The sequence below is a fragment of the Nicotiana tomentosiformis genome, chromosome 12, assembly GCF_000390325.3.
Source record: "Nicotiana tomentosiformis chromosome 12, ASM39032v3, whole genome shotgun sequence".
Lineage (NCBI taxonomy): Eukaryota > Viridiplantae > Streptophyta > Magnoliopsida > Solanales > Solanaceae > Nicotiana > Nicotiana tomentosiformis.
The window spans coordinates 108,750,406-108,773,134 of record NC_090823.1 but is presented as its reverse complement, the minus strand read 5'-3'; the positions used below and the strand labels follow the sequence as shown (position 1 = coordinate 108,773,134).

Below are 22,729 nucleotides of genomic sequence, written 5' to 3'. Positions count from 1 at the left end.
TCGGGGTTAAAAATGAGCGTCCAAATAGGACGGCCATGCAATTTTTTACAATCATAGCTACCCAAGACCCAAGGGGCAGACAAGGGAATATAGCCCAGCCCAGTCCAAATACTATAATTAGCCCAAAGGAAATAAAAGAAAAAGAAAAAAGAAAAGAAAAAAAAAGGCAATGAAGATACAACCATAGCGCAGAGCAGAAGCACATGGATCGTAATCCGTGTCATCTGTCTAAAGCCAAATCATCACCGTCATTTTTCACGCAATCTAACGGTTCGCATTCACGTGCGCGACAATTTTCCCCTAAAATATTCAAATTTTCATCCTCCTCTCATATCTCTAAAACTTCTCCCTCCCAAATTTCCACTATATATACACACCTTCCTTCTTCACCTGAAATCACCATTAACACAACTCATTCTCTCTCTCTAGAAATTGTATTCTTTCTTTCTCTAGAAGATCAGAAGCAATGGCCAGAACAAAGCAAACAGCCCGAAAATCAACAGGAGGAAAGGCACCAAGGAAGCAATTAGCTACAAAAGCTGCAAGGAAATCAGCACCAGCAACCGGAGGAGTGAAGAAGCCTCACCGTTTCCGCCCTGGTACAGTGGCTCTTCGTGAGATCCGAAAGTACCAGAAGAGCACTGAGCTTTTAATCCGAAAGTTACCTTTTCAAAGACTGGTCAGAGAAATTGCACAGGATTTCAAGACAGATCTTAGGTTCCAAAGCAGTGCTGTAGCTGCACTACAAGAAGCTGCTGAGGCTTACTTGGTGGGTCTCTTTGAGGATACGAACTTGTGCGCTATTCACGCTAAAAGAGTGACTATTATGCCTAAGGATATTCAGTTGGCTAGGCGTATTAGGGGTGAAAGGGCTTAATGTTCTGTTGTTATGTTTTCTGTGTTTAGGGTTATGGTGAAATATGTATGGGGTTTCGTTGTGTTTTGCTTGAAATGTAGTGAATATTTCTAAATGAATATCAATCTTCTTATCTGCAAATGATATGACTGTTCAGTGCTTTCTCTGATTTTGGATTTTGATTTAAAGGGAAATAAATTTCCCTAAAATATTCAAATTTGTGACGAGATGGCATTTGGAGATTAGAAGACTGAAAGCCCATACCACTACATTACGCTTTGTTCTATTCTGGTGCTTCTCAAAATACACTACATCAAAAGAGAATATACATGAAGTACCAATATGAACAGGTACAATAACTCCAATTTGTATTTCGGCTATTAAATACTTTTAAGAAAGGAACATCAACAATAAATGCATCAACTTTATAGACAAAAATCACATTTTCCCGTTTTATATAACTATAAAGAAGTGAAATAAAACTAATAAATAAGGAGCAAAGGAGGTTCTCTTCAAAATCATAGCCCATCAATGCCAAAGACAAACCCTGCATACTTCAAAAATAGTAGTAACAAGAAAATGTTAGTCTAAACCATGCGATCCTTATCATAACTAGTCCAAACCAACTTGCATGTTACAGTAAATCCTGTTGACATTGAATTAATTTCCTCAGGAAGAGGGAATATTCCAAGAACATAGCTTTTTGGACCCTTTCTTAACAAGAGTACCCTTGGTTAAGTATCATGACAATTTGAACGAGTTGTTCATGTGCTAAAGAACAAGAAAGGAGCACCTTTGTCCATCTAAAAAGGTAAACCGATGTGCCTGGATAACAAGGTTAAAGTTTGACAACCATTGTTTCAAGTTGCTACCCTCTTGCTCTGTGTCAGCTCTTGGAAAAAAACTTGGTTCCGCTGGGCCAATCCCCACCCATGCCTCCATGGAGCCAAAGACGATGAGAAAGGGAAATCAGGGTCATAATCCTCCACATTGATAGAGGTCTTTGGGAAAAATCTCTACCTGCACTCCTAAGGTACATATATAGTTCTGCAGGTTCATGCATAGACACATTGAAGAATGAAGACAGAGAACCAAAGAACTCAAAGTCGCTATTGTTACCTCATTGCTTTACCTTGCATCCAGAGGCCAATATCCACTGATTGGTGCAGAATCTGTGGGAGGGATAGAGAAGCAAGGGCAAAGGGATTGATGTTCTTGCTATGACTAAGCAGGAGAAGCAATAACTGATCTCCTCATGCCTACTATCCTCCCTTTGTCTCCACTTGTGTTATCTACTTTCCAGTTGATGAGCTAGGATGTCACGGAAAGATGAATCTTTCAACTAGAATTAAGGATTAGTTATTCGATGCAGTGTTTTGCACATAAGATTATGCCTTTTGAGCAAACATCAAGAATGAACATAAGCTTAGATGAGGCCAATTGCTGTAACAAATGGAAAATGGTATATCCCCTATAATCTCCAATGTCAGTAAAATAAGACCTCTAAAACAAATCAACAGACTATACTTTATAAGAGATAGGTGAATTCTCTCTTTTGGAACGGAAATAGCGGATGACCACCTAGTTTTTGAAGCTGCGGAATGGGGATGCCCTCACTTTCTATTTTAAAATAGGGGCCAAAATAAAACTAGTTTAGTGGAATCGTACAAGAAAATTCAGAGATGTACCTTGTTTTCAAACTTGATAATTTAAAATCAAGAATTGCATTGAGCTACAACAATCAGTGTTAATCTCATAAATAATGAATCTAGTGTACACAAAAGTTATGGACATAATATATCAATGTGTCTCAACATTATTGCTTTCAAACTATAAGAATGACTTATCTTTTAATACAACATCGTTGTACCCGAATATTCTCACAAAACAAGAGATCAACTGCTCCTGGATCACTTCTTCAGAAGGAAGCTCTACATCTGCCTCTTTCTTCAAAGATGTAACACCTTTATCCGCAATCCCACAAGGCACAATATGCTTAAAATAGCTTAAATCGGGATCCATATTGAATGCTAATCCATGAGACGTAATCCCAGATGATATTCGAACTCCAATTGCACCAATCTTTCTGTCCTCAACCCAAACCCCTGTTTCGCATCTTTGTCCAACCTGTGCTTTCACACCATATATAGATGCTAATTCAATCATGGTTAGCTCAAGCTTCTCCACATACTTTCGAGCCCCCAAACCAATATCGCGCAACGAAACAATAGGATACAAGATCGCCTGGTGAGGACCATGAAAAGTAATGTCACCTCCTCTTTGTGTATAGTGAAGTTCTGCCCCCATGGCTTTGAGCTCCGAATCAGGTATGAGTAGATTGTGAACTGTTTGCCTTTTGCCAAGAGTATAAGTAGGTGAATGTTGAAGAGATAATAGGGTATCAGTAATTTTAAGGGCTTTTCTATCAGATGCTAGCTTCTCTTGCAGCTTCAGTGCCTCCAAGTAATTGACGGTGCCCATTTTCCAAACCTCAAGGCTTCGCCTCATTCTTCTGTAAATCATGGAACAATCAGTCATTCATGTGAATTCAGAAAACACCAATGCCACAAACAAAACTAGGAATCCCCCGTTTGTTGCAGAGTCCACGTATGAATCTAAGTCAGCATGAAAGTGGAGACCCTTAGCAGTAATAAAACTGGTACAAACTGACAAGCATGAGAAGCGGAATAAGTGAGTTGTGCTCTTATTGTGGTGGCAAGAGTAGCCTCTGAGGACACAATTCCAACTTGATTTGTTTTCACATAGTAAAGACAAAGATGACACATTACAAGAAAAACGACGAAGTATGCACCAAAGAGTATAACATAAGGAGATGAAACTAAGAGTATAACATAAGAGGATTATGGAAAATTCAATATGTGAACTGGAGATGTCCTCCTCAATCTCGGTTGCTTTGAGACCTGGAAAGTTTAGCTTTTATAAGTCACATAATCTCTCAACATCAAAATGAAAGGTTTGATAAATTAATTGAGCACACACCGTCAAATGAACAATCCTGGATTGATAGCAAAAGAACAGAATAAATTAGCAGTCAGCTATATATGGTCAACCAATCCTAACTTTTCACAAAATCCCAGTTGCCATTTTCTAGTTACCAATTAGATGTAAAACCAATATACTGCTAATACTACCCTTGAAAACATATGAGTCAATTTGTAGAATATCCCATTACTTAATTTTGTAGAATTACATCGAAATATCCACCAAGAATGGATCTTTTTTTCTCTTCCAATTTACAGCCTTCCGATGGAGTTATATTTTTTGAGGATTTCTTGGTCAATAAGGTAAAATTTTCAATACATTTCTAATTGTGAACGAGAGAGAAGTACTTCAATACATTCTTCAATCTAGAAATCAGAGAAACACTAGGAAAGAAAAGAAAGCTACAAAACATATCTCTACACTATAATCAGCAATGGTGAGAACCTGTAATCAGAGAGTGACACACCAAAAGCCTATTGTCCGGTCAATTCTCTGTTCAAATTTCTGTCCGGCGTCGGTGAGAGCAGCTACTCCAACCCATCCACACCTCTCCCTCTATCTATTTCGTTGCCTATGGGATTTGGAAAATTTTATGTTATGTCTCGCACAAAGGGATAAAACTTGTGCGAAACTAATTAACAACATGACAAATGAATGGTGGTCCTTGTCAGCAAAAATAATTCTCACTCTTATATTTGCTTCTTTTAATTCTTTCCTCTCTGTTTCTCTCTCAATGTTACTCTTACATTTCCAAATCTACAGAGGCAATGGTTACCCACAATAATTGTTTTAAATTTTGAGGAATATTTGAAAAAAACTTAAAAATTACTATAGAATATTGGTGAGATTTATAATTAATAGGATATGTTACTGGTGAAAAATTATTCAAAGTTGATGTCTAAACTAAATAATTATAAAATTATGTACTTCATTTGTTCTAATTTATATGGCATAGTTTGAATAAATATGAAGTTTATAAATGAAAGAAATTTTTTTAAAACACGTAATTTAAGATATTTCATAACATGTGTGGCTATCAAAATTTTAAAATTTATAATATTAAACACGTCATAACTTTTATATTATTATAAAAAAATTCATTAAGGATAAAATTAAAAGTTTAAATTATCCAAACTTAAAAAAATTATATATCACTATTTGAAAAACAAAAGGTTGCCGAAGGCATTTTCACGCCTAAGCTTGGATAAGAATGCTGAGTAAAAAGCTTGAAGAGAAATTCAACAACAAGGAGGTACGAAAAGTCCAACTACCCCAAAGCTATTGTAACAAGATAAAATGCTCTTTAGCTCTGTAGCGAATAATTAAACTAATTATTACTCCTATTAATAACATCGGAATTTACCCTTAAATTTTTCAAAATAACTTTTTAAAAATTAAAATGTTATTGTAAATTATAAGGAGTCATTTGGTTCAATAATAAGGTTAACCCATGGGATTATAATCTCACTTTCTATATGGGATAATTAATCCTAAGTTTTTTATGTAGGTTTTATCCTGGTTTAAGTTAATACTTACAATCAAACGTGAAATAAAATTAATATCAAATTCTATACTGGGATAAACCCTTAAGGTTCATTTGGTATGATGGATAAACAAATATAATTTTGGAATAAAAATTGTATTACCTTATCTCTTTTTTGGTTACTAATCTTGGGATAAGTTATCACAAGATTAAAAATAGTACCGAGATAACTTGTACCTGTCAGAGGATAGAATAATAATTTCAGAATAAATTAGTAAAATTGATAATTCAAGAATTAATACAATATCAAACAATCAATAAAAAATAATATAAGTATAATTAGTTCCAGCACAACTTGTTTTCAAACCAAATGACACCTTAATTCTTGTAACTAAACGGGGCCGGAACCAAAGTGTGGTTCTTTTGGACTCAAACAACACAAATAGGTTTTAAAAAAACTGGGCACCATTTTATATATAGCCCGGTTATTTACCGCGCTATACCTTAAAGCTTTGTTCGTTAAGGTATAGCGCAGTGAATAACCGCACTATATATAAAATGTGTCCCCACCAATAATTCATCTGCACTTAACTGACCAACCAATAATTCATATGGGTATAGCGCCTATTATGCATACGCTATACATCAAATAATTGTACCTAGGACTGTTTTTTTTCTTATTTAAGGAGTTTCAGAATTTGGTAAAAATCCATTCACGATCCTTCAAGTCTTCCGAAATATTTGTTCGTTAAGTTATTTTGCATTTTGTCATAATGTCCGAAGAGCGAAAAATTAGGGTTTCATTATATTGGGGAGGAGGGGAGGGGGGAGGTTGTGGCGGAGAATAACTCAGTATGCTATAGTTGTTCTCCATAGTGTCATATTAAGTTGCCACTTACAATGGGGTACGATCGATTTGTCTCGTTGTTATGTAAAAAAATGAGTGTGAGCAAATGTTCGGTGAATATTAAAGTAACTGGAAGATATCCGTATTTTGTTACTCCGCAAGGGGTTGCTTGTTATGCTGAGTTTAACATCGAAGACGATGAAACTCTGACAGATTTTTGAGGACTCCGGATGAACACCGGGAACTTCTTGTGATAAAAATGTTGGGAATGTACGTCAAGGCTGAAGACGTTCGCAATAATGTGGTTCCGCAAAGTAGGGATATCTCTCAAACATCGGGTGGTTATTTTGGAGCAGTTTTAGCCGAACAGGTTCCGGGTGAAAGAGTTTGACATGATCTAAACTTATCTCCACACGCAAATGAGGAGCGAGCACATAATTTCTCCCCAAGTTTACATAATCCACAAGCCGAGTGGTAAACTTTAATTTTTCTTTATGTTATGATGTTTATTTTTATGTATTGAATTTATATTAACACTCACATATTCCACATGGAGTACCGACTAGATATGAATTTTACAAGTTATGAACCAACAGACAATTGAAATATGCCTAGTTTTGGTATGTTGGATCATGGTGGTCCATCCGGGAGTCATCACCAACAGGATAATGTGCATCATTGGATATCAACGCATTATGATTTGTAAGTGAAGTGATAAAGTTTATATGTAAAGTTTGGATGAATTTGAGAAACTCATTATTTTATTGGTTGTGCAATAAAAACGAGCAACTTGAAGGCCATGTCTTTACTCAATTGCCCGAAGATGACATATTTAATCGGGATCTGGCAGATGCGCAGAGTCAGGAAGATGATAGTGATTATGACAACAATGCTGACGAGTCTGGAGATAACACACCCTTCCCAAATGAGGGTGACAGTGATGAGGACGAGAATAATGAACCTAATTTGACGAGGGGGCATGCTCCACCTCCCATTAGACCAAGAGTGTACGAGTCCCATGTGACGTTTCATTCAAGGGATGCTCCCTACCTTGATCAGTTGCCAAGAATGCCGGATGTCGATGCCCTCACAAGGGATCTTGACGAAATTCGGACAGTAATGTGGGATAAATCTAGAGCAACGCTGCTGTCAAATGGCATGCTTTTTGCTAATAAAGCGTGCCTAAGCAAGGCGGTGCGAATGTACATCATAAAAGAGTGTCGTGAGATCGTGGTTCATGAGTCATCTCCGAAAGTATACAAGGTTATTTGTCGTAGATGGTTTTAAGGTTGTAATTGGATGTTGCGTGCGAGAAAGTTGAAAACAAATATGTGGATTGTGGGGAAATACATTGGCACCTATAATTGTGAAATGGGCACATACTGTGAGAATCATTTTAACATGAATGTTGACTTGATTTCTCTTGTCTTGATTCCACACATTGAAGCGTCCATAAGGTACAAGATCAAAGAGTGTATAACATCTGTCTACCAGGTATATAAATGTACCATTACCAAAAGAAATACATTTCTCGAGCGTAAACGTGCGTTTGAAATTGTTTATAATAACTGGGATAAGTCATTTGCCGCTCTATCCAGGTACATGGCTGCATTACAATACTTTAACCCCGGGACTGTTGTTGAATGGAAGCTTGAACGGAGTCCGGGAATACCAGAATACATATTCAGATATGTGTTTTGGGCATTTAAACCAACCATTGATGGTTTTGTACATTGTCGGCTGGTAATATCCATAAACGACACTCATAATGGAAAGTATGATATTAAGTTGTTGATCGTCGTTGCAGTAGATGCTAATGGAAGTATATTTCCCCTAGCATTTGCTACTTGTTCCAATGAAAGCCAAGAGACATGGGCATTATTTTTGAACCACTTGAAGAAGACGTTTTCAAATAACATTCAGGTATTTGTCTAATATCTGATCGGCATGACAGTATTTTAAGTTTTGTACAGAATTTGCGTGCATGGCAGGAACCGTATGCCTACCACCGTTAATGTGTTAGGCACTTGAAGGCTAACTTCTAGAGGGCTTATCCTAACACGAACTTGTATGATTTAATGTAGATGGTTGCAACAGATTACCAAGAGTGTAAATTTAGGAGGCGAATGGAATTGATTAGGCAGGAAGACCTAGAAGCCTATCGTTGGTTGATGCGACATGAGCTTGACAAGTGGACTTTGCATGCGGATGGTGGTAGAAGATGGGAAATTCTGACTAGAAATATGTCATAGTCTTTCGATGGGTTATTGAAGTTTGCACAATGGCATTCATTTTTGCAGTATTGCAGCGAGCGGAATATTTTTGAAGTTCGCATTGGTCTGCATCACAATCGTGGGAATAATACACACACCGTCAATGAAGCCAGAAGATTATGATCATGTGGAAAATGATAAATCTATCACTTGCCATGCTCACATGCCATGAAGTGTTTTCAACATACATGTTTCGTGTCAACGAGGTACGATGATAAAGAATATAGTGTTGCTACATACTTAAACACCTATAATGGACAGTTACAGCCAGTGAGTGCTGAGCATTATTGGCTGCCATAAATATTTAAAATAGTGTGTAACAAGGATTATGTATGTCAACGGCAAGTGCAAAAAAGAACGCGTATACGGAACCAAATGGACGTTGGTGATAACGTTTATGCACGTAAATGTGGCATATGTTCCCCGACAGGACACAACCGCCGTAAATGTCCTTCAACTAGTTTGGGAAGCGGTGGTAATTCAGCTCCAGGTGGCAATTCATCCAATGTGCCCAATTATCAAGGATAAATGTAGTGTTTTATTGGAATAATTTTGTTGTACTAAATTTATGTAAATGTTCAGGTTGCAAAATGTATGAAATAAAATTATGTTTCCAGTGGGGTTAAATCTAATTGATATTTAGAATTAAAGATTCAATACAACAATTTAACATACACCCCAAGGAATAAAAAATAATTGTCATTCTCCATATCGTTGCTGTCTGGCACTATTTCATTGTCACCGATTTCATATTCTTCGTCAACATCTTATACGCACCCTTAGGGACCAAGGGCATCGTAATCTAGGCCCCATTTGACACACATTTCTCGTATTTCATCGCTATCATCAATAAGACCACTTGCTTAATTTCTACAATAATATGGGACTCCTACGTCTAACGTCTGTGGTAGAAACTTAGGTAGTTCCTCCCACTCGACAACTGTTGGGGAAACAGGATAATTATTGTCTCTATGCAATTTTTTATTTTCTAATAAATTCAGTACTGATCCTCCGTTCCTTCCAGGTAGTTAAGATCATCCATTGCATGATGAAAAAAAATGCCTTTTCCATCTCTAGAATCTCCTTCATCAAATGCTGAATCACTTCTGGTTCATCTTTGTGTGTGTTTGTTTGGAAGGTTGCAGACAGTGCTTGTAGTACAACAAGCCCATGCCAGTGATATAGTACTTCATAATCACATCGTTTTGAGTCAAGGGGAAGCCATTGTAGTTTTTCGCACCAAATTCGCATACCTTCAGGCTTTGTAGAATGCGCTTCACCCTTAATAATGTGTCCTGCAATTTTGAGATCAGTGTGTATATTGATAGGCTTATTTTCCAAGGGACGCAGAACACCATACCACTTGTCATCAACCAAATCAGTATAGCAACCTAGCATATTGTTTTCAAGGTAGAGAGATGATGTCGAACCTCGAACTCGCGTCCGTAGTCTCGCTTATCAACCCACCTCAAAGAAAAAGGGAGAAACGGTAGAGGTGGTGCATCCGGAGCCATCGGTGGTAGAGGTGGATGGAACTATAGGAACCGCTCCCAGGCCCAAACCTAATATAGACTATGGATGTAAAATTAAGGTATTTTCTTACTATGTATGTTATAATCATGAAAATAATTGACTATGTTTTCACCTGCAGCAGCGGTAAAAATCCGACAACGTCTCTCTAGGTGCCCATGCACGCCGACACATCTGCCTATACAGGTAACCTAGAACAACTGCACCCCAGCTGTAACCAGGTAATTCATCTAGCTGCTCCAGATGATGTAAAAATATCAAGCTGACTAGGTTCCCCGAAGTGTTCGGGAACAATACACCACCAAACATCAGCATCAACAACAATCTCGTGTGCCAGTCGATATCCTCCGCTAGTGAAGCATCAATAATCTCCGCATCCATCGCCTCCAGATGCTTTCGGACGGGCGTCATCTGCAATTGACTTGCCCCACTCAATGCAGTCTCCTCCGCTGGCTGGAAACAGGTGAGTCGCTGCAACATATACAGGTAATGCACTTCCCTATAGTCTCTAAGAGCATGCGGGTAAGCTACATGCAATCCATCAATCGGAAACCCGAAGAGAACCTCCACGTCCTCAAGCGTGATGGTAGCCTCGCCGATGGGTAAATGAAACGTGTGCGTCTCCGGTCGCCACCGCTCTATCATAGCCTTGATCAACACCAGTCGAACTGCAACCGGCCCATCTCTATGATCATGTAGAAACCCTTATCCTGAAGGTGTGTCACTATACATGGATGGAGTGGGTGGTCCCTAATGAACTCCCACATATCGTCTATACGTCTGGGGCGGAATGTCTGGGACAAACACTGCCCATCCCAGATGTATGAAGACCTATGGTTGCCCTGTAGCAATAGTAGCTCTCAAGATACAGGTCCGGGATGCACATGGGAAACCTCTATGATGATGTCTGTAAATTGAACAATATTAATTAAAGTATTTTTCTTTTTGATTGCTTAACGTCTTTAAATATATTACAATATATTTATATTAATATTTAATCGATATTTTTACTATATTATTACTTAAGTTGATACATTTTCTATATTATTATTTTATATGTTAATTTATTATTTTATATGTTAGGTTATTATTTTATATATTAGTTTATTATTTTATATGTTAGTTAATTATTCTATATGTAAGTTTATTATTTTATACGTTAGTTTATAATTTTATATGTTTGTTTATTATTTTAGTTAGTTTATTATTTTATATGAATGTGGGATACTTTGTGCACTGAACTGCTTTTTTTTTTTTAATGTTTAAAAAGAAAAACAATTGGATGCAATTTTGATTTTCTAAGTTACATGTTGTAAGCTAGTATGTTGATATATATGATGTAGTAAGCGATTAAATCCTTGATTATTATACTATGATCAAGCTAAAACAACTTTCTTTTTGAGAGTTGAGATAAAATCTTTGATTATTATACTATGTTTTTATATGTTTGTTTCTTATTTGATATATATATATATATATATATATATAGCTAGTATGTTGATATATATGATGTAGTAAGCGATTAAATCCTTGATTATTATACTATGATCAAGCTAAAACAACTTTCTTTTTGAGAGTTGAGATAAAATCTTTGATTATTATACTATGTTTTTATATGTTTGTTTCTTATTTGATATATATATATATATATATATATATATATATATATATATATATATATATATATATATATATATATATATATATATATAGTGTGTGTGTGTGTGTGTGTGTGTGTGTTTATTATTTTATATATTTATTTATTATTTTATATGTTTGTTTATTATTTTGTATGTTAGTTTATTATTTTATATGTTATTTTATTACTTTCTATGTTTGTTTATTATTTTATATGTTAGTTTATTATTTTATAACTATACACGATATAATTAACAAGTATTCATATAAAAATACTTACTTTGACAAATATTCTTGTTTTTATGTTATTTTCTTACATTTGTTGACTAACATTCGAGAGAGTTTGTGTTTTAACTATCATCTTTTTTCTAAATTTTTTTGGGATTAACAAATAATTAAATGATTAATTTCAATAACTATAAAGATACTATGCTAAAGGGCACTATATTTTACTACGCTAAAGGGCACTACATTATAATTACGGGTACAACATAATACTAAAGGGAACTAAACAATAATAAAGTCACATAAATAACATTAATTATTCATAAAATAATAATTTATCAATTTTACTAATTTTTTAGCACATAAATAATCTAATCCGGATAAAAAATAATAAATTAATTTAATCATAAAACAATCACTAAAATACATATACCACAGTAAAAAAATAACTAATAAATATTTTTTATAACAACTAATAACATTAATTATTCATAAAGTAATAATTTATCTATTTTACTGTTTTTTACCACAACAATAATCTAATCCGGATAAAAATAAATAAATAAATTAAATTACAAAACAATCACGAAAAAACATAGATCACAATAAAAAACAACCAATACACGTTTTTTATACACGAGTTTGAACAAAAAGTAAGTCGGAATACCTCGATTTATAATTTTTTGAAAGGTGAAGATTTGGCTAGCGTTTGGCCATAGATTCTCAAATTTGTTTTGACAAATATGATTTGGGTGAAGTTTGGTTTGAAGATAAAAATGTGTTTGGACATAAGTTTTCAAAACATATTTCACTTTTGTTTTTTGAAAAAACATGAAACATGACTTATACTCACAAGTTCTAAAAACTATCACAAATACCCATCCATACCTTTATCAATAACATTCATTATATTATCGCAAATTATAGTCCTGAACATAAATAAATTTGGTACAAAATTATTATTTTTATAATAAACTACATAATACACTATCAGATGACTGAGAAGACGAAGTAACAGTGGGGCAAAATAATAAATGGTGAGCTCATTTATAAAATACAAAGTTTGGGGCAATTTTAAAAAAATATAATAGTGATATTTTGTGCCAAAATCAGTTCTTGAGCTGGTTTTGGGAATTTGTCAAAATGTAGATAAAATCTATGGCCAAACATGTATTTGCCAAAAAACCCCGAATATATTTTGGCAAAATCTATGGCCAAACGGGTCCTTGATGATTTGGGGACCGAAACGAGCAATCCACTACGCAATAATGCCTTAGATCCGGTGTAAGCTTGTTATAATACCGAGAAGATACACTTTTTGTGGGACGGGTGGGATCCACTTAGTTTTTTTCTTTAAATATGGAGGGGGACCGCTGGAATGGGGAAAGGGGGATGGCACTGGTTTATAGCCGGGGAAGATGGAGGCCCTCGTTTTTATGTATGTATAGCGCATGTATTCACTGCGCTATACTATAGCGCTCTGTATACATGCGCTATACATCCCGCCCTTTTTGAGTTCAAATATAGCGCGGTTATTCACCGCGCTATATATAAAATGGTGCCTAGTTTTTTTTAAACTTATTTGTGTCGCTTGAGTCCAAATGAATCATACTTTGATTCCGGACTCGTAACTAAACGACCCCTAAGAAGAAGCAGCAGCAATAGTTATCACGCCCAACTATGCCTCCTAAGAGGTCTAGCGGTCGTTGCAAATATAATCTGGTTTACAAGTCCGGAGTCGAATCCCACAGGGAAATAACGCACTAATTACAACCAATAGTTTTTTGCACGAATTCAAGTAATCAACCTTCAGAAATATTATATAACGATTTGAGAGTTTACTAACTAAGATCAAAGTAATGAAAATTGCAGTAATTTATAACTAACAAAGCAAATATTGTAGACAAGATTTGGAAAAGTCTAAGGTTATGATTTCCCCTATTGTCGGAACCTTTCCCACTACGTTTTCTACGAATTTGCCTAAATATTCTCTACCAATCGTGAGTACTTTGATTGTCGTAGCTCTCTCTCGAGCAACTACCACAATTTACTAAACGTATTCTCTCGAACTACGCTAGCTGACACTAATTTACCGCTCACTACGATCGCACCAAGGCTTTGTTATCTCTAATCCCGCCTTTAAACCCTCTTTATCGATCTCTCAACTACGTTAGGAGTGGTGTTGTTCAACAATTGCCTAAATGTGTACTCTCTCTCGAGCAATATACACACTAAATAGGCCCAGTTAATTGAGAGCTCTTAAATTAACAACAATGAAAATATAGTTGAACAAGTAGAGAAAAATCAAAGGCAAATCTATATTAAACGCAGTAGAAAATCATCCTCCAATAGGTTCCATCAAACCTTAGATAACAAATTAGCTATTCATAATAGTATGCATAACTACAATACTAGAATTTATAACCGGTAATGAAAATAGAGTAAGAAAGAAGGAGAAACTTGAAGTCGAATCCTTTTTCCTTGCTCCTACGGTGTTCTTGCCTCCCCAAAGTGTTCTCTACCTCAAGAGTGGCGGCTCCCTTTGCCTCTCTAATCGCCCCCATAAAAAAATAGGTTTAAAACCCCTTTTATACATGTTGGGGGCGTGTAGGGTGAAACCCGTCCTTAGCCGTTTCGCTTGGCGCCTGGCGTCAACCAGGACACCGAAATTTTCCACATTGTGCCTTTGGCGTTTTGGTTGGTGCCTGGCACCAACCTGGACACCAAACTCATGTTTCCTCCGAATTCTTCTGTTTTTACTTCACTTTACATGCAAGCTTGCCAAATCACTTCAAATTGACTCCTATGCATATAAATATTATTATTACATTCAAATCACAAATATTTACGCCAAAATTAATAAGATTAAGATATGATGCAAGGCAAATATGAATTTTCAGCCTGACATCAAGTAGCAAAACAAGAATCAGAATGGAACAGAATAAGCGTAAGTACAAAAATTACATTATCTTCTGCTAACCACTGGTACCATGGCTCACGCTTCTCTCTCCACGTGTCATCCGAAACTTCCATTGACATCAGATAGGCCCAATCCCCTTCATTTTCCCAGATTACCCTTTTTTATCTATTGTATTTCTCGTGTCAGCATCGAACTGCGTGCCACCCCATTGACATACTAGTTGCATATAATAGTAAAAATTAGTCTATTGCTGTGTTGTTGGAAAGTTGGCGAAAAGAAAGGAAGAGTTAGGTAGCCATGGATCACGCAGCGGATGCACACAGGACTGATTTGATGACCATAACAAGGTTCGTGTTGAATGAGCAGAGCAAATACCCTGAATCACGCGGTGACTTCACTATCTTGCTCAGTCACATTGTTCTTGGCTGCAAATTCGTCTGTACTGCTGTTAATAAGGTTAGATTTTTATTTATTTATAAATATTGTGGTACAGATGACTGATATGGCTAACTATAACTAATTTGGGATCAAGGTGTAATTCATTGATTCATATAGCCAATCCCAATTGAAGCATAGTTGACTGATATTGTTGTTGCTAACTTTGTACATGTCTTTACTTGGATTGACTTTTTTTTCTTTGATTGACTTAGTGGGCGTTTGGACATAAGAAATGTGAAATTCCGGAAAAAAGTGAAAATGATATTTGAAAATTGGACTTGTGTTTGTACATGAATACAATTTGGAGTTGTTTTTTAATTTCTCTAAGTGATTTGAAGTGAAAATTTTGAAAAATAGTTTTTTGTAGTTTTTCAAATTTCCGAGAAATTCCGAAATTCAACTTCAAAGTGAAATTTGAAATTTTCATGGCCAAACACTGATTCCGAAGAAAGTGAAGAAAATTTATGGCCAAACGGGCCCTAAGATTCTTGCTTAATCAAATTGTTTTTAGCTAGAAATTTGAGTCATGGTCAATTTCCTCATCCAATCATCTATGCACACGCGCTCGCCCGCGCGCACACACTGCTCTTTTGTAAAGGCAATATGGTTTTTGAGTTTTATTATACGTATGATGGGTTGCCATCTTGCTTTAAAAGAGGATTTCTTTGCTTATGCTATGCATTGAAAATATGTGTTCTTGCTATCAAGAGATCTTTTTATTTTTAAATTTTTTATGGTAATCCAGGTATGGCCGTGATATTCACTTTCAGGTTATCTCGTCATTGTCTTTGAGTTTGGGGGTCAATATAAAATGGAAAAACTCTTAATTTGTGTGAACATAAATCTTAGAATTTTTTAAGTGCATGACCAAGAGGTTGAGCTTTTCTTTGATAAAGTTGTTTTGCTTATAGCACTTAGTTGAATGGGGGAATGTCATTCTTCATTCTCTCTCCAACTGACAGCAGTTGGATAAGCCCAATAGCTGCTCTCTAACCTATCCTTCGTTACTATGTTAATGGTTGAGGCGGAGGAAACTTTACTGCAGTGACTCTTTCAGCATGCACTTCAAACTAGTTTTACATTGTTTTGTTCTATCTTTACTTCCATTATTGATGTGTTTACACTATGTATACATCTTTTCAGGCAGGTTTGGCCAAACTCTTAGGGCTTGCTGGTGAGACTAATGTGCAGGCAAGTTGTTAGGAATGCGGCACTCATAGTGTTGAAGCGTTTAAGTCTTTGTTTCTTAACAGAATGTTACAATTTCTAATTGAAGGGTGAAGACCAAAAGAAACTGGATGTACTCTCAAATGAAGTTTTCATCAAGGCTCTTGTCAGCAGTGGCCGAACAGTAAGACCCAAGACCCTCATGTTTTAGTGTACTGTGATAAAAATACGTAGTGGTGCTGATCTGAAAGATCTCAAACTTATACAGTGCATTCTTGTGTCTGAAGAAGACGAAGAAGCTACTTTTGTGGAGCCAGCTAAGCGTGGAAAGTACGTATTATAGCTTTTCAAAAGTTTATACTAAAGCCTTTTTATTTAGGTTATCATTAATATGATTGCATTTCATACAAATTACAATGTTAAAACAGGTACTGCGTAGTTTTTGATCCTCTGGATGGATCTTCCAACATTGATTGTGGTGTTTCAATCGGAACGGTATTATTCCACTTTTAACTATTAAATTTTCTTTCATAGGCTTTCAACTTGTATAATATTTACTTCTTACGTGATGGCGCAATGACAAAATGCATATGTTTTATCTAGATCTTTGGGATTTACATGATGAAAGATGCTCATGAACCAACACTAGATGATGTCTTGCAACCTGGAAAGAATATGTTAGCTGCTGGATACTGCATGTATGGAAGTTCTTGTACGGTACGGGAATTGCCTTTTATTATAGTAGATTTGAGAGTTGTTGGATTCCATAAACAATAGATCCAGAAGTATACGGATTATTATATGAGCCTTATTGGGAACTGTTCTAAAGTGTGAATTGCAATTACTGGTGACAATAACTTTTTCGGGCTCGGTTATTTGCAGCTTGTCTTGAGCACTGGAAAAGGTGTTAATGGTTTTACACTTGACCCCTCTCTTGGCGAGTTCATCTTAACTCATCCAGATATCAAGGTAAAGTTGTCCTTCAGCTATTTACTTCTATTCAAGACGCAGACATGTCTCCTTACCTACTGGCTTGGTGGCCACCCGTTTCTGGATCGTGTCATGAGTACTCAAGATTGTCTTATAACTTACAGTTGGATATAGTCCAGGGGGGTAAAGTTTGGTTGGAAACAATATTTTTGAACTTTAGATAATTTTAAAAGATTCTTTCATGATACCTTCAGTTTCAATAAATGTGTGTGAAATATTCTATCAATTTCTTTCAGAATTTTGCTTATGTTATTACTTAATTAGAATCATTTCTTGTTATCTTTCACAGATTTCTGATAATGTCTGTAGTCTTAATTTTAAAGCTGTAAAAACTGCTTGTTTAAACTATAGCTATCATATGAGGAGCTGACTTACAATAGTTGTATAATCATTTATATCATATTTAATGATGCTATTTTAAATCTTCTCTTAAACTTGTTTCTATTTGAGATCATTGAAAATTAGTAATCCTAAAATTTTCATGATAATTCTTAGGTATAGTATGACAATTATGTAATTACATCATAATAAAGCTATATATTAAAATTGAAAAAATAAGGTAACATAGGCCAAGGGTGTTATTGGAAGGAAAGTTAGATTAAGCACTGTATATTCAAATCTTACTGTAATTGACCAAACAGACGTAAAAATTTGCAAATAATCGAGTGATTATTATTGACTGTATTACAGTTCCCTTAATACAGTCCGTGATAACTTGATGGTGAAACAAATATAATGGTTTAATATGTAACTTGGTAACAATCCTACACAGCATGCCATCGTTTTAGCATAAAACTTATCAAAACAAAAAATCATTTTAGCTTAAATAAGATCCTGTGTCCTTTTCTGACTCTGAAGTTACCTCTGCTTAAAGTTAAAATTCTCTTTCCTCAACTGCTATTTGATACCTTTAGTTCTTTAGTCTCATTTTCTCCACATCATTCATTCTACCGCTTGTCTGGATTTTGTATTGTTTTCAGAACATTGGAATTTGCTTCTACTTTCTTTTATGTTATTTGGATTGATGTTGCATCTTTTTCATTTAGCAAGATCTTTATTTTGCTTCCTACATGCAGATTCCTAAGAAAGGGAAGATTTATTCAGTGAATGAAGGAAATGCTAAGAACTGGGATGGTCCAACATCCAAGTATGTGTAATGAATTTAATTATCTACATTTTCCAGTTTCTGTGATGTCTTACTTTTCTTCGAATTTCAGATATGTAGAGAACTGCAAGTTCCCCAAGGATGGTTCTTCACCCAAATCTTTAAGATATATTGGAAGGTACTGGAGCTATGTAGTGTGAGACTTTAAGTGCTTAAATTGTTTAGCTTCTTATGTGTATTTTTGTGGGTTTTAACCACTGTGATTTCATTTCTTTCCATAAAAAAGTTGCAACTTCAACTTCATTGTTCAGGCATTGAATTAACTTTCTAAGATGTACTTAGAAATAGAGATGAAAAACTTCTGGTGTATTGTCATATCACAGATATCAGAGTGTGTATGATCTTCACCAAACATCTTGTTTTAAAAGCACTTGAATTTTGTATGAACCAACTTATTTGTCCTGGCATCTTAATCAGGTGTCAACCAAGAATGATTGTCATTTCTCTCGTCATACTAGGCAATAGAATTGTGTTCTTCTGATTAATTAGAGAAGTAATGTGAAGCTGAAACTCTTAACATATATAGAAATCGCTGAAGCTGAGCTCCTCAGAACAAAAGCGATTATGATCTATCTATTTTTCTCATAGACATGGCAAAAGTGGAAACCAAGCTTCCTATACTTTTAGCTTGAAGTCTGATAGCCTGAGTGGTGTCATCTATTGCTAAGATGAGTAGCATCTTAAGAATCATTATGACCATCTTACAGCTTTATAAGTCAACTACAGTTCAAACTTCAAAAGTTAAAGGTTCATACGAAATGTGCAGACAGGGCTGAATATCTGTCAAATACTTAATTATAATCAAGCTCTTGACTGGTTTGGTTTGATTGGATGGGTTGGTTTAATCAAATGGCTCCTTATATTTTGAGTGAGACATGAATAGGTCTTGTGAATTCTGAAAATCGTCAATGGGTCTGATGTTGGAATTTTTTTTATTTTCAATTGTTAAGAATTAAGATGGATTGCTCCATTGGGATTTGCATATTATTTTGCAGTTGTTCTTAATGGGCAGATGCAACAACTTTTGTTTCCATTAGACAAATCTGAGTAAATGAACTAATCATGTTCTGAGTGTGATCATAGATGTATGTTAAATATAACCTGACATAAGTAGTTATTATCACCTCATTTTAAATGACATCTGACTGTTGTCTCGCAGCATGGTAGCTGATGTTCATCGAACATTACTCTATGGTGGTATCTTTTTGTACCCAGCTGATAAGAAAAGCCCCAACGGGAAACTGCGGTAAGTTATGCACATCTTTTGAGTTACAAATGGAACTTCTCAACTATTATTATCTGAAAGACTGCAACTGAAACTGTATGAAACAGGGTTCTTTATGAAGTGTTTCCCATGTCATTTCTGATGGAACAAGCAGGAGGCCAAGCATTTACGGGAAAGCAGCGGGTATGATTTCTGCATATTTAGTTACACTATAATAGAAGACAGACTGCAAGTTTGCTTTGGTTCCATTTTTAGTCCTTGTCAAAGAATTCTCCTAGGAAAAAGTGAAAAGTGTCGCGGAGCTGGTATTCTTAGTCCAGTACTATTATACCTTTCTTCTTTTGGACTTGAGTTTAGTGCTCGAGATGTCAAATGTTGTTTACTTTTGTGAGTCAAGATTAAAGATCCCTGAAAAAGCATCGTCGAGGGCTTAGATGGTAATTGTTTTATTTGGTCATCTTAAACAGATAAATGTAGAAAAAAGAACTTTAATGCAGTCAAAGTATGTCATTTTTAGACTACTAATATTACTTTTATGCAGGCACTCGACTTAGTTCCTAAGAAAATACATGAAAGAGCGCCGATTTTCCTTGGTAGTTATGATGATGTGGAGGAGATCAAAAGGCTTTATGCTGCTGAAGAGAAAAACTAATGCATGCACATTTACCTTATCTCACTTTACAACTCTTGCTGGTGCTGATTACTAATTTGTCAAAGTAGAGCAAATTGCTCGTTATAGTTCAAAATCATTAAAGGATGATTGCAATTCTATGTTGCACAATAGAGTATAAGCTACTCTGCTAATAATACGTGCATATAAATGAGCTTGTGCAAGCTGCTACGTGTTTTTAATCTATTTGCCTATTGTCCCTTCATCAATTCGGGTCACGGGCTCAGTTTAGGTGGCTAAGTGAAAAATTCAAACAAGTTCAGGGCGCTGTACTGTTGAAAATAAACAAAGTTTTACTAATAGAACATTATTCTGTGGTGCAAGAAATTGTGTTCAAGGATTTTTCAAGATACAAAAGTGGTAGAACTTTGTCCAGGATGATAGATTTTGAGGCCTCTATTACCCCTCTTCATGTTAGGCTAATAAATTAGTATATTATTTGTCCAGATTATTACTCAACTGAATCCTAGTAACGAATGGGAATGTGATTCAGACCCTTGTTTTTCATTTGCAGTATTCTCCTTTCCGTTTACAGCTTGTTTGGATGGTTGTTACATGTTGTATTGTATCGTATTGTTACTTTAAATACAATGCTTGTTTTGATTGTTACTTAAATTTTATTGTATCGTATCGTTAAGTCCGTTGTTACGTAACGAAGAAAAGTGTCACTTTATGGAACGACTGATTTGGTGTGGTCGCATCGTTTCCTTATTTTTCTCTCATCTTGCCCTTCCTTATTATGTTAAATAATCCTATTTTATCTTTTACCCTACTTTTTTATAGAATAGTTTTATCTCGTACCTTACTTTTTCTTAGTAATATTGCAAATTTATTTTTCATATTGTTGGTGCATAGCATCATGAAACGATGACAAACAATACAATCTATCCAAATATTATATACATCAAAACGATACAGTACAATACATGACTACGATACATTATGAAACGGTACATAACAACCATCCAAATAAGATGCTATTCATTCTAGCATTTTATATCTACAATAATACAAGGTATAATGATTTTAAATTTAGGTTAAACCCAAACTTTATTATTATGAATTTAAAGAAGGGAGAATATCAGGCCATGTTTGGCCCAAATAATTATGTACTTGTTTTCTGAAAATTATGTTGTTTAGTTGTGACTAAAACAAAGAAAAATCACATTACCACTCAGAGATGCTATAGAATGGATGAGATTAGGGATGCTTATCCGAAGGATCAGACGGTTATTTATGCTTAACGGTTCGGCTTATCGGTTATCGGTCTGTAGTAATCCGCTAGCCATCCAATAACACATCGGACGGATTGGTATCGGATTAATGATAAGCGGACGATTGTCAGGCGGTTTATCCGCTAAATCAAATAGACAATAATAGAGAAGTAGAGAACTAGAGAAATTTGTCATTTTCCCACAAAAATCATGTGCTAGATTATAAAGAAGGGCGACAGCTTCTTTTTACCCCACTCTTTGATTTCTTTTTGGCAATTACAACTAGCTCAACCATAAGAAACTAAGCATATTTCAACCAATCTGGTAATTGCTAGTAACTGAAGTCTAATATGTCAGAAAGCTAGTTTGAATCAGTATCAACATTTGAACTCAACCTGTCTACAAATATCATCTATCATTGTTGCGTCTTCTCCCTTTATCAAAAAAATAAATAGAGGAGGAAGTCCTTGATATATTTCTGCTATCTCTCTTTACACTTAAACCAACTCTGAGGGAATATCAGATTTAGCTTGCAATGCGAAACTCATGTAATCAACTTGTTAACACGATTCTGCTTGATTGATTTGGGAAGCTCATGGCCCTCTTCTGGAATTATCTTCTTGCCTTCTTGATTAATAAGTTTAACCTCCTGAATGATCTTGCCTAATGCACAGTTCTAGAAGGGGCTGACTTGAATTTGAAGTGAAATCAGAATCTACTCTATTTCTAGGCCAAAAATACAGCACAATTGCTATTGAGATTTGATAAATTAGGGATTTAGATTTTAGGCCTTAGGGTTTAAAAAATTACTGCATAAGGGTAAAACTATAAATATAAAACTCTTAACGGGTTAACGGGTTATACGAGTAATCCGTCCCCAAACTGTTAAGCCGTTAATTATAAAATTTCAATCCGTTCGCCAACCGTTACCTACCCCAATAACCCGATTCGCCAATAAGCCTTTTTTCCGGTCTCTGAACATAGCTTTCAGTTCCAGGAATAGCATTTATCCTTTTAATGTAATTTCTTGGTGCAAAACACCAATTATAATCAAGCATAAAATAAAAGGGAAATTATTATGTTTT

At 35.3% G+C, this 22,729-nt stretch overlaps 4 protein-coding genes across 4 annotated transcripts; 2 read left to right on the top strand and 2 right to left on the bottom strand.

Moving 5' to 3' along the window:
* Positions 1-381: 381 nt before the first annotated feature.
* Positions 382-997, top strand: LOC104090703 (histone H3.2). Its single transcript, XM_009595873.4, has one exon. The coding sequence runs from the start codon at positions 467-469 to the stop codon at positions 875-877; it is 411 nt and encodes a 136-aa protein (XP_009594168.1). The 5' UTR covers positions 382-466; the 3' UTR covers positions 878-997.
* Positions 998-2,583: 1,586 nt separating this feature from the next.
* Positions 2,584-4,525, bottom strand: LOC104090702 (octanoyltransferase LIP2, mitochondrial). Its single transcript, XM_009595872.4, has 2 exons — positions 4,304-4,525; positions 2,584-3,368 (listed from the first exon to the last, which is right to left on the bottom strand). The coding sequence occupies exon 2, from the start codon at positions 3,362-3,364 to the stop codon at positions 2,687-2,689; it is 678 nt and encodes a 225-aa protein (XP_009594167.1). The 5' UTR covers positions 3,365-3,368; positions 4,304-4,525; the 3' UTR covers positions 2,584-2,686.
* Positions 4,526-10,103: 5,578 nt separating this feature from the next.
* Positions 10,104-10,637, bottom strand: LOC104090707 (protein MAINTENANCE OF MERISTEMS-like). The gene has a single exon (XM_009595876.1). It carries the CDS (start codon positions 10,635-10,637, stop codon positions 10,104-10,106), a length of 534 nt encoding a protein of 177 aa, XP_009594171.1.
* Positions 10,638-14,928: 4,291 nt separating this feature from the next.
* On the top strand, positions 14,929-20,757 carry LOC104090701 (fructose-1,6-bisphosphatase, cytosolic-like). The gene is made up of 12 exons (XM_009595870.4): positions 14,929-15,231; positions 16,357-16,404; positions 16,490-16,564; positions 16,649-16,710; positions 16,809-16,875; positions 16,984-17,097; positions 17,263-17,349; positions 18,447-18,517; positions 18,588-18,653; positions 19,695-19,781; positions 19,868-19,943; positions 20,302-20,757. Exons 1-12 carry the CDS (start codon positions 15,073-15,075, stop codon positions 20,410-20,412), a joined length of 1,023 nt encoding a protein of 340 aa, XP_009594165.1. The 5' UTR covers positions 14,929-15,072; the 3' UTR covers positions 20,413-20,757.
* The last annotated feature ends 1,972 nt before the right edge of the window (positions 20,758-22,729 follow it).

Bases quoted from the DNA above. Each gene is read 5' to 3' on its own strand.
- LOC104090702 (XM_009595872.4), bottom strand. From the start codon at position 3,364: ATGAGGCGAAGCCTTGAGGTTTGGAAAATGGGCACCGTCAATTACTTG.
- LOC104090707 (XM_009595876.1), bottom strand. From the start codon at position 10,637: ATGATAGAGCGGTGGCGACCGGAGACGCACACGTTTCATTTACCCATC.
- LOC104090701 (XM_009595870.4), top strand. From the start codon at position 15,073: ATGGATCACGCAGCGGATGCACACAGGACTGATTTGATGACCATAACA. The intron at 16,405-16,489 runs GCAAGTTGTTAG...TTCTAATTGAAG, and splicing joins CTGGTGAGACTAATGTGCAG to GGTGAAGACCAAAAGAAACT. The intron at 19,944-20,301 runs GTATGATTTCTG...ACTTTTATGCAG, and splicing joins CATTTACGGGAAAGCAGCGG to GCACTCGACTTAGTTCCTAA.
- LOC104090703 (XM_009595873.4), top strand. From the start codon at position 467: ATGGCCAGAACAAAGCAAACAGCCCGAAAATCAACAGGAGGAAAGGCA.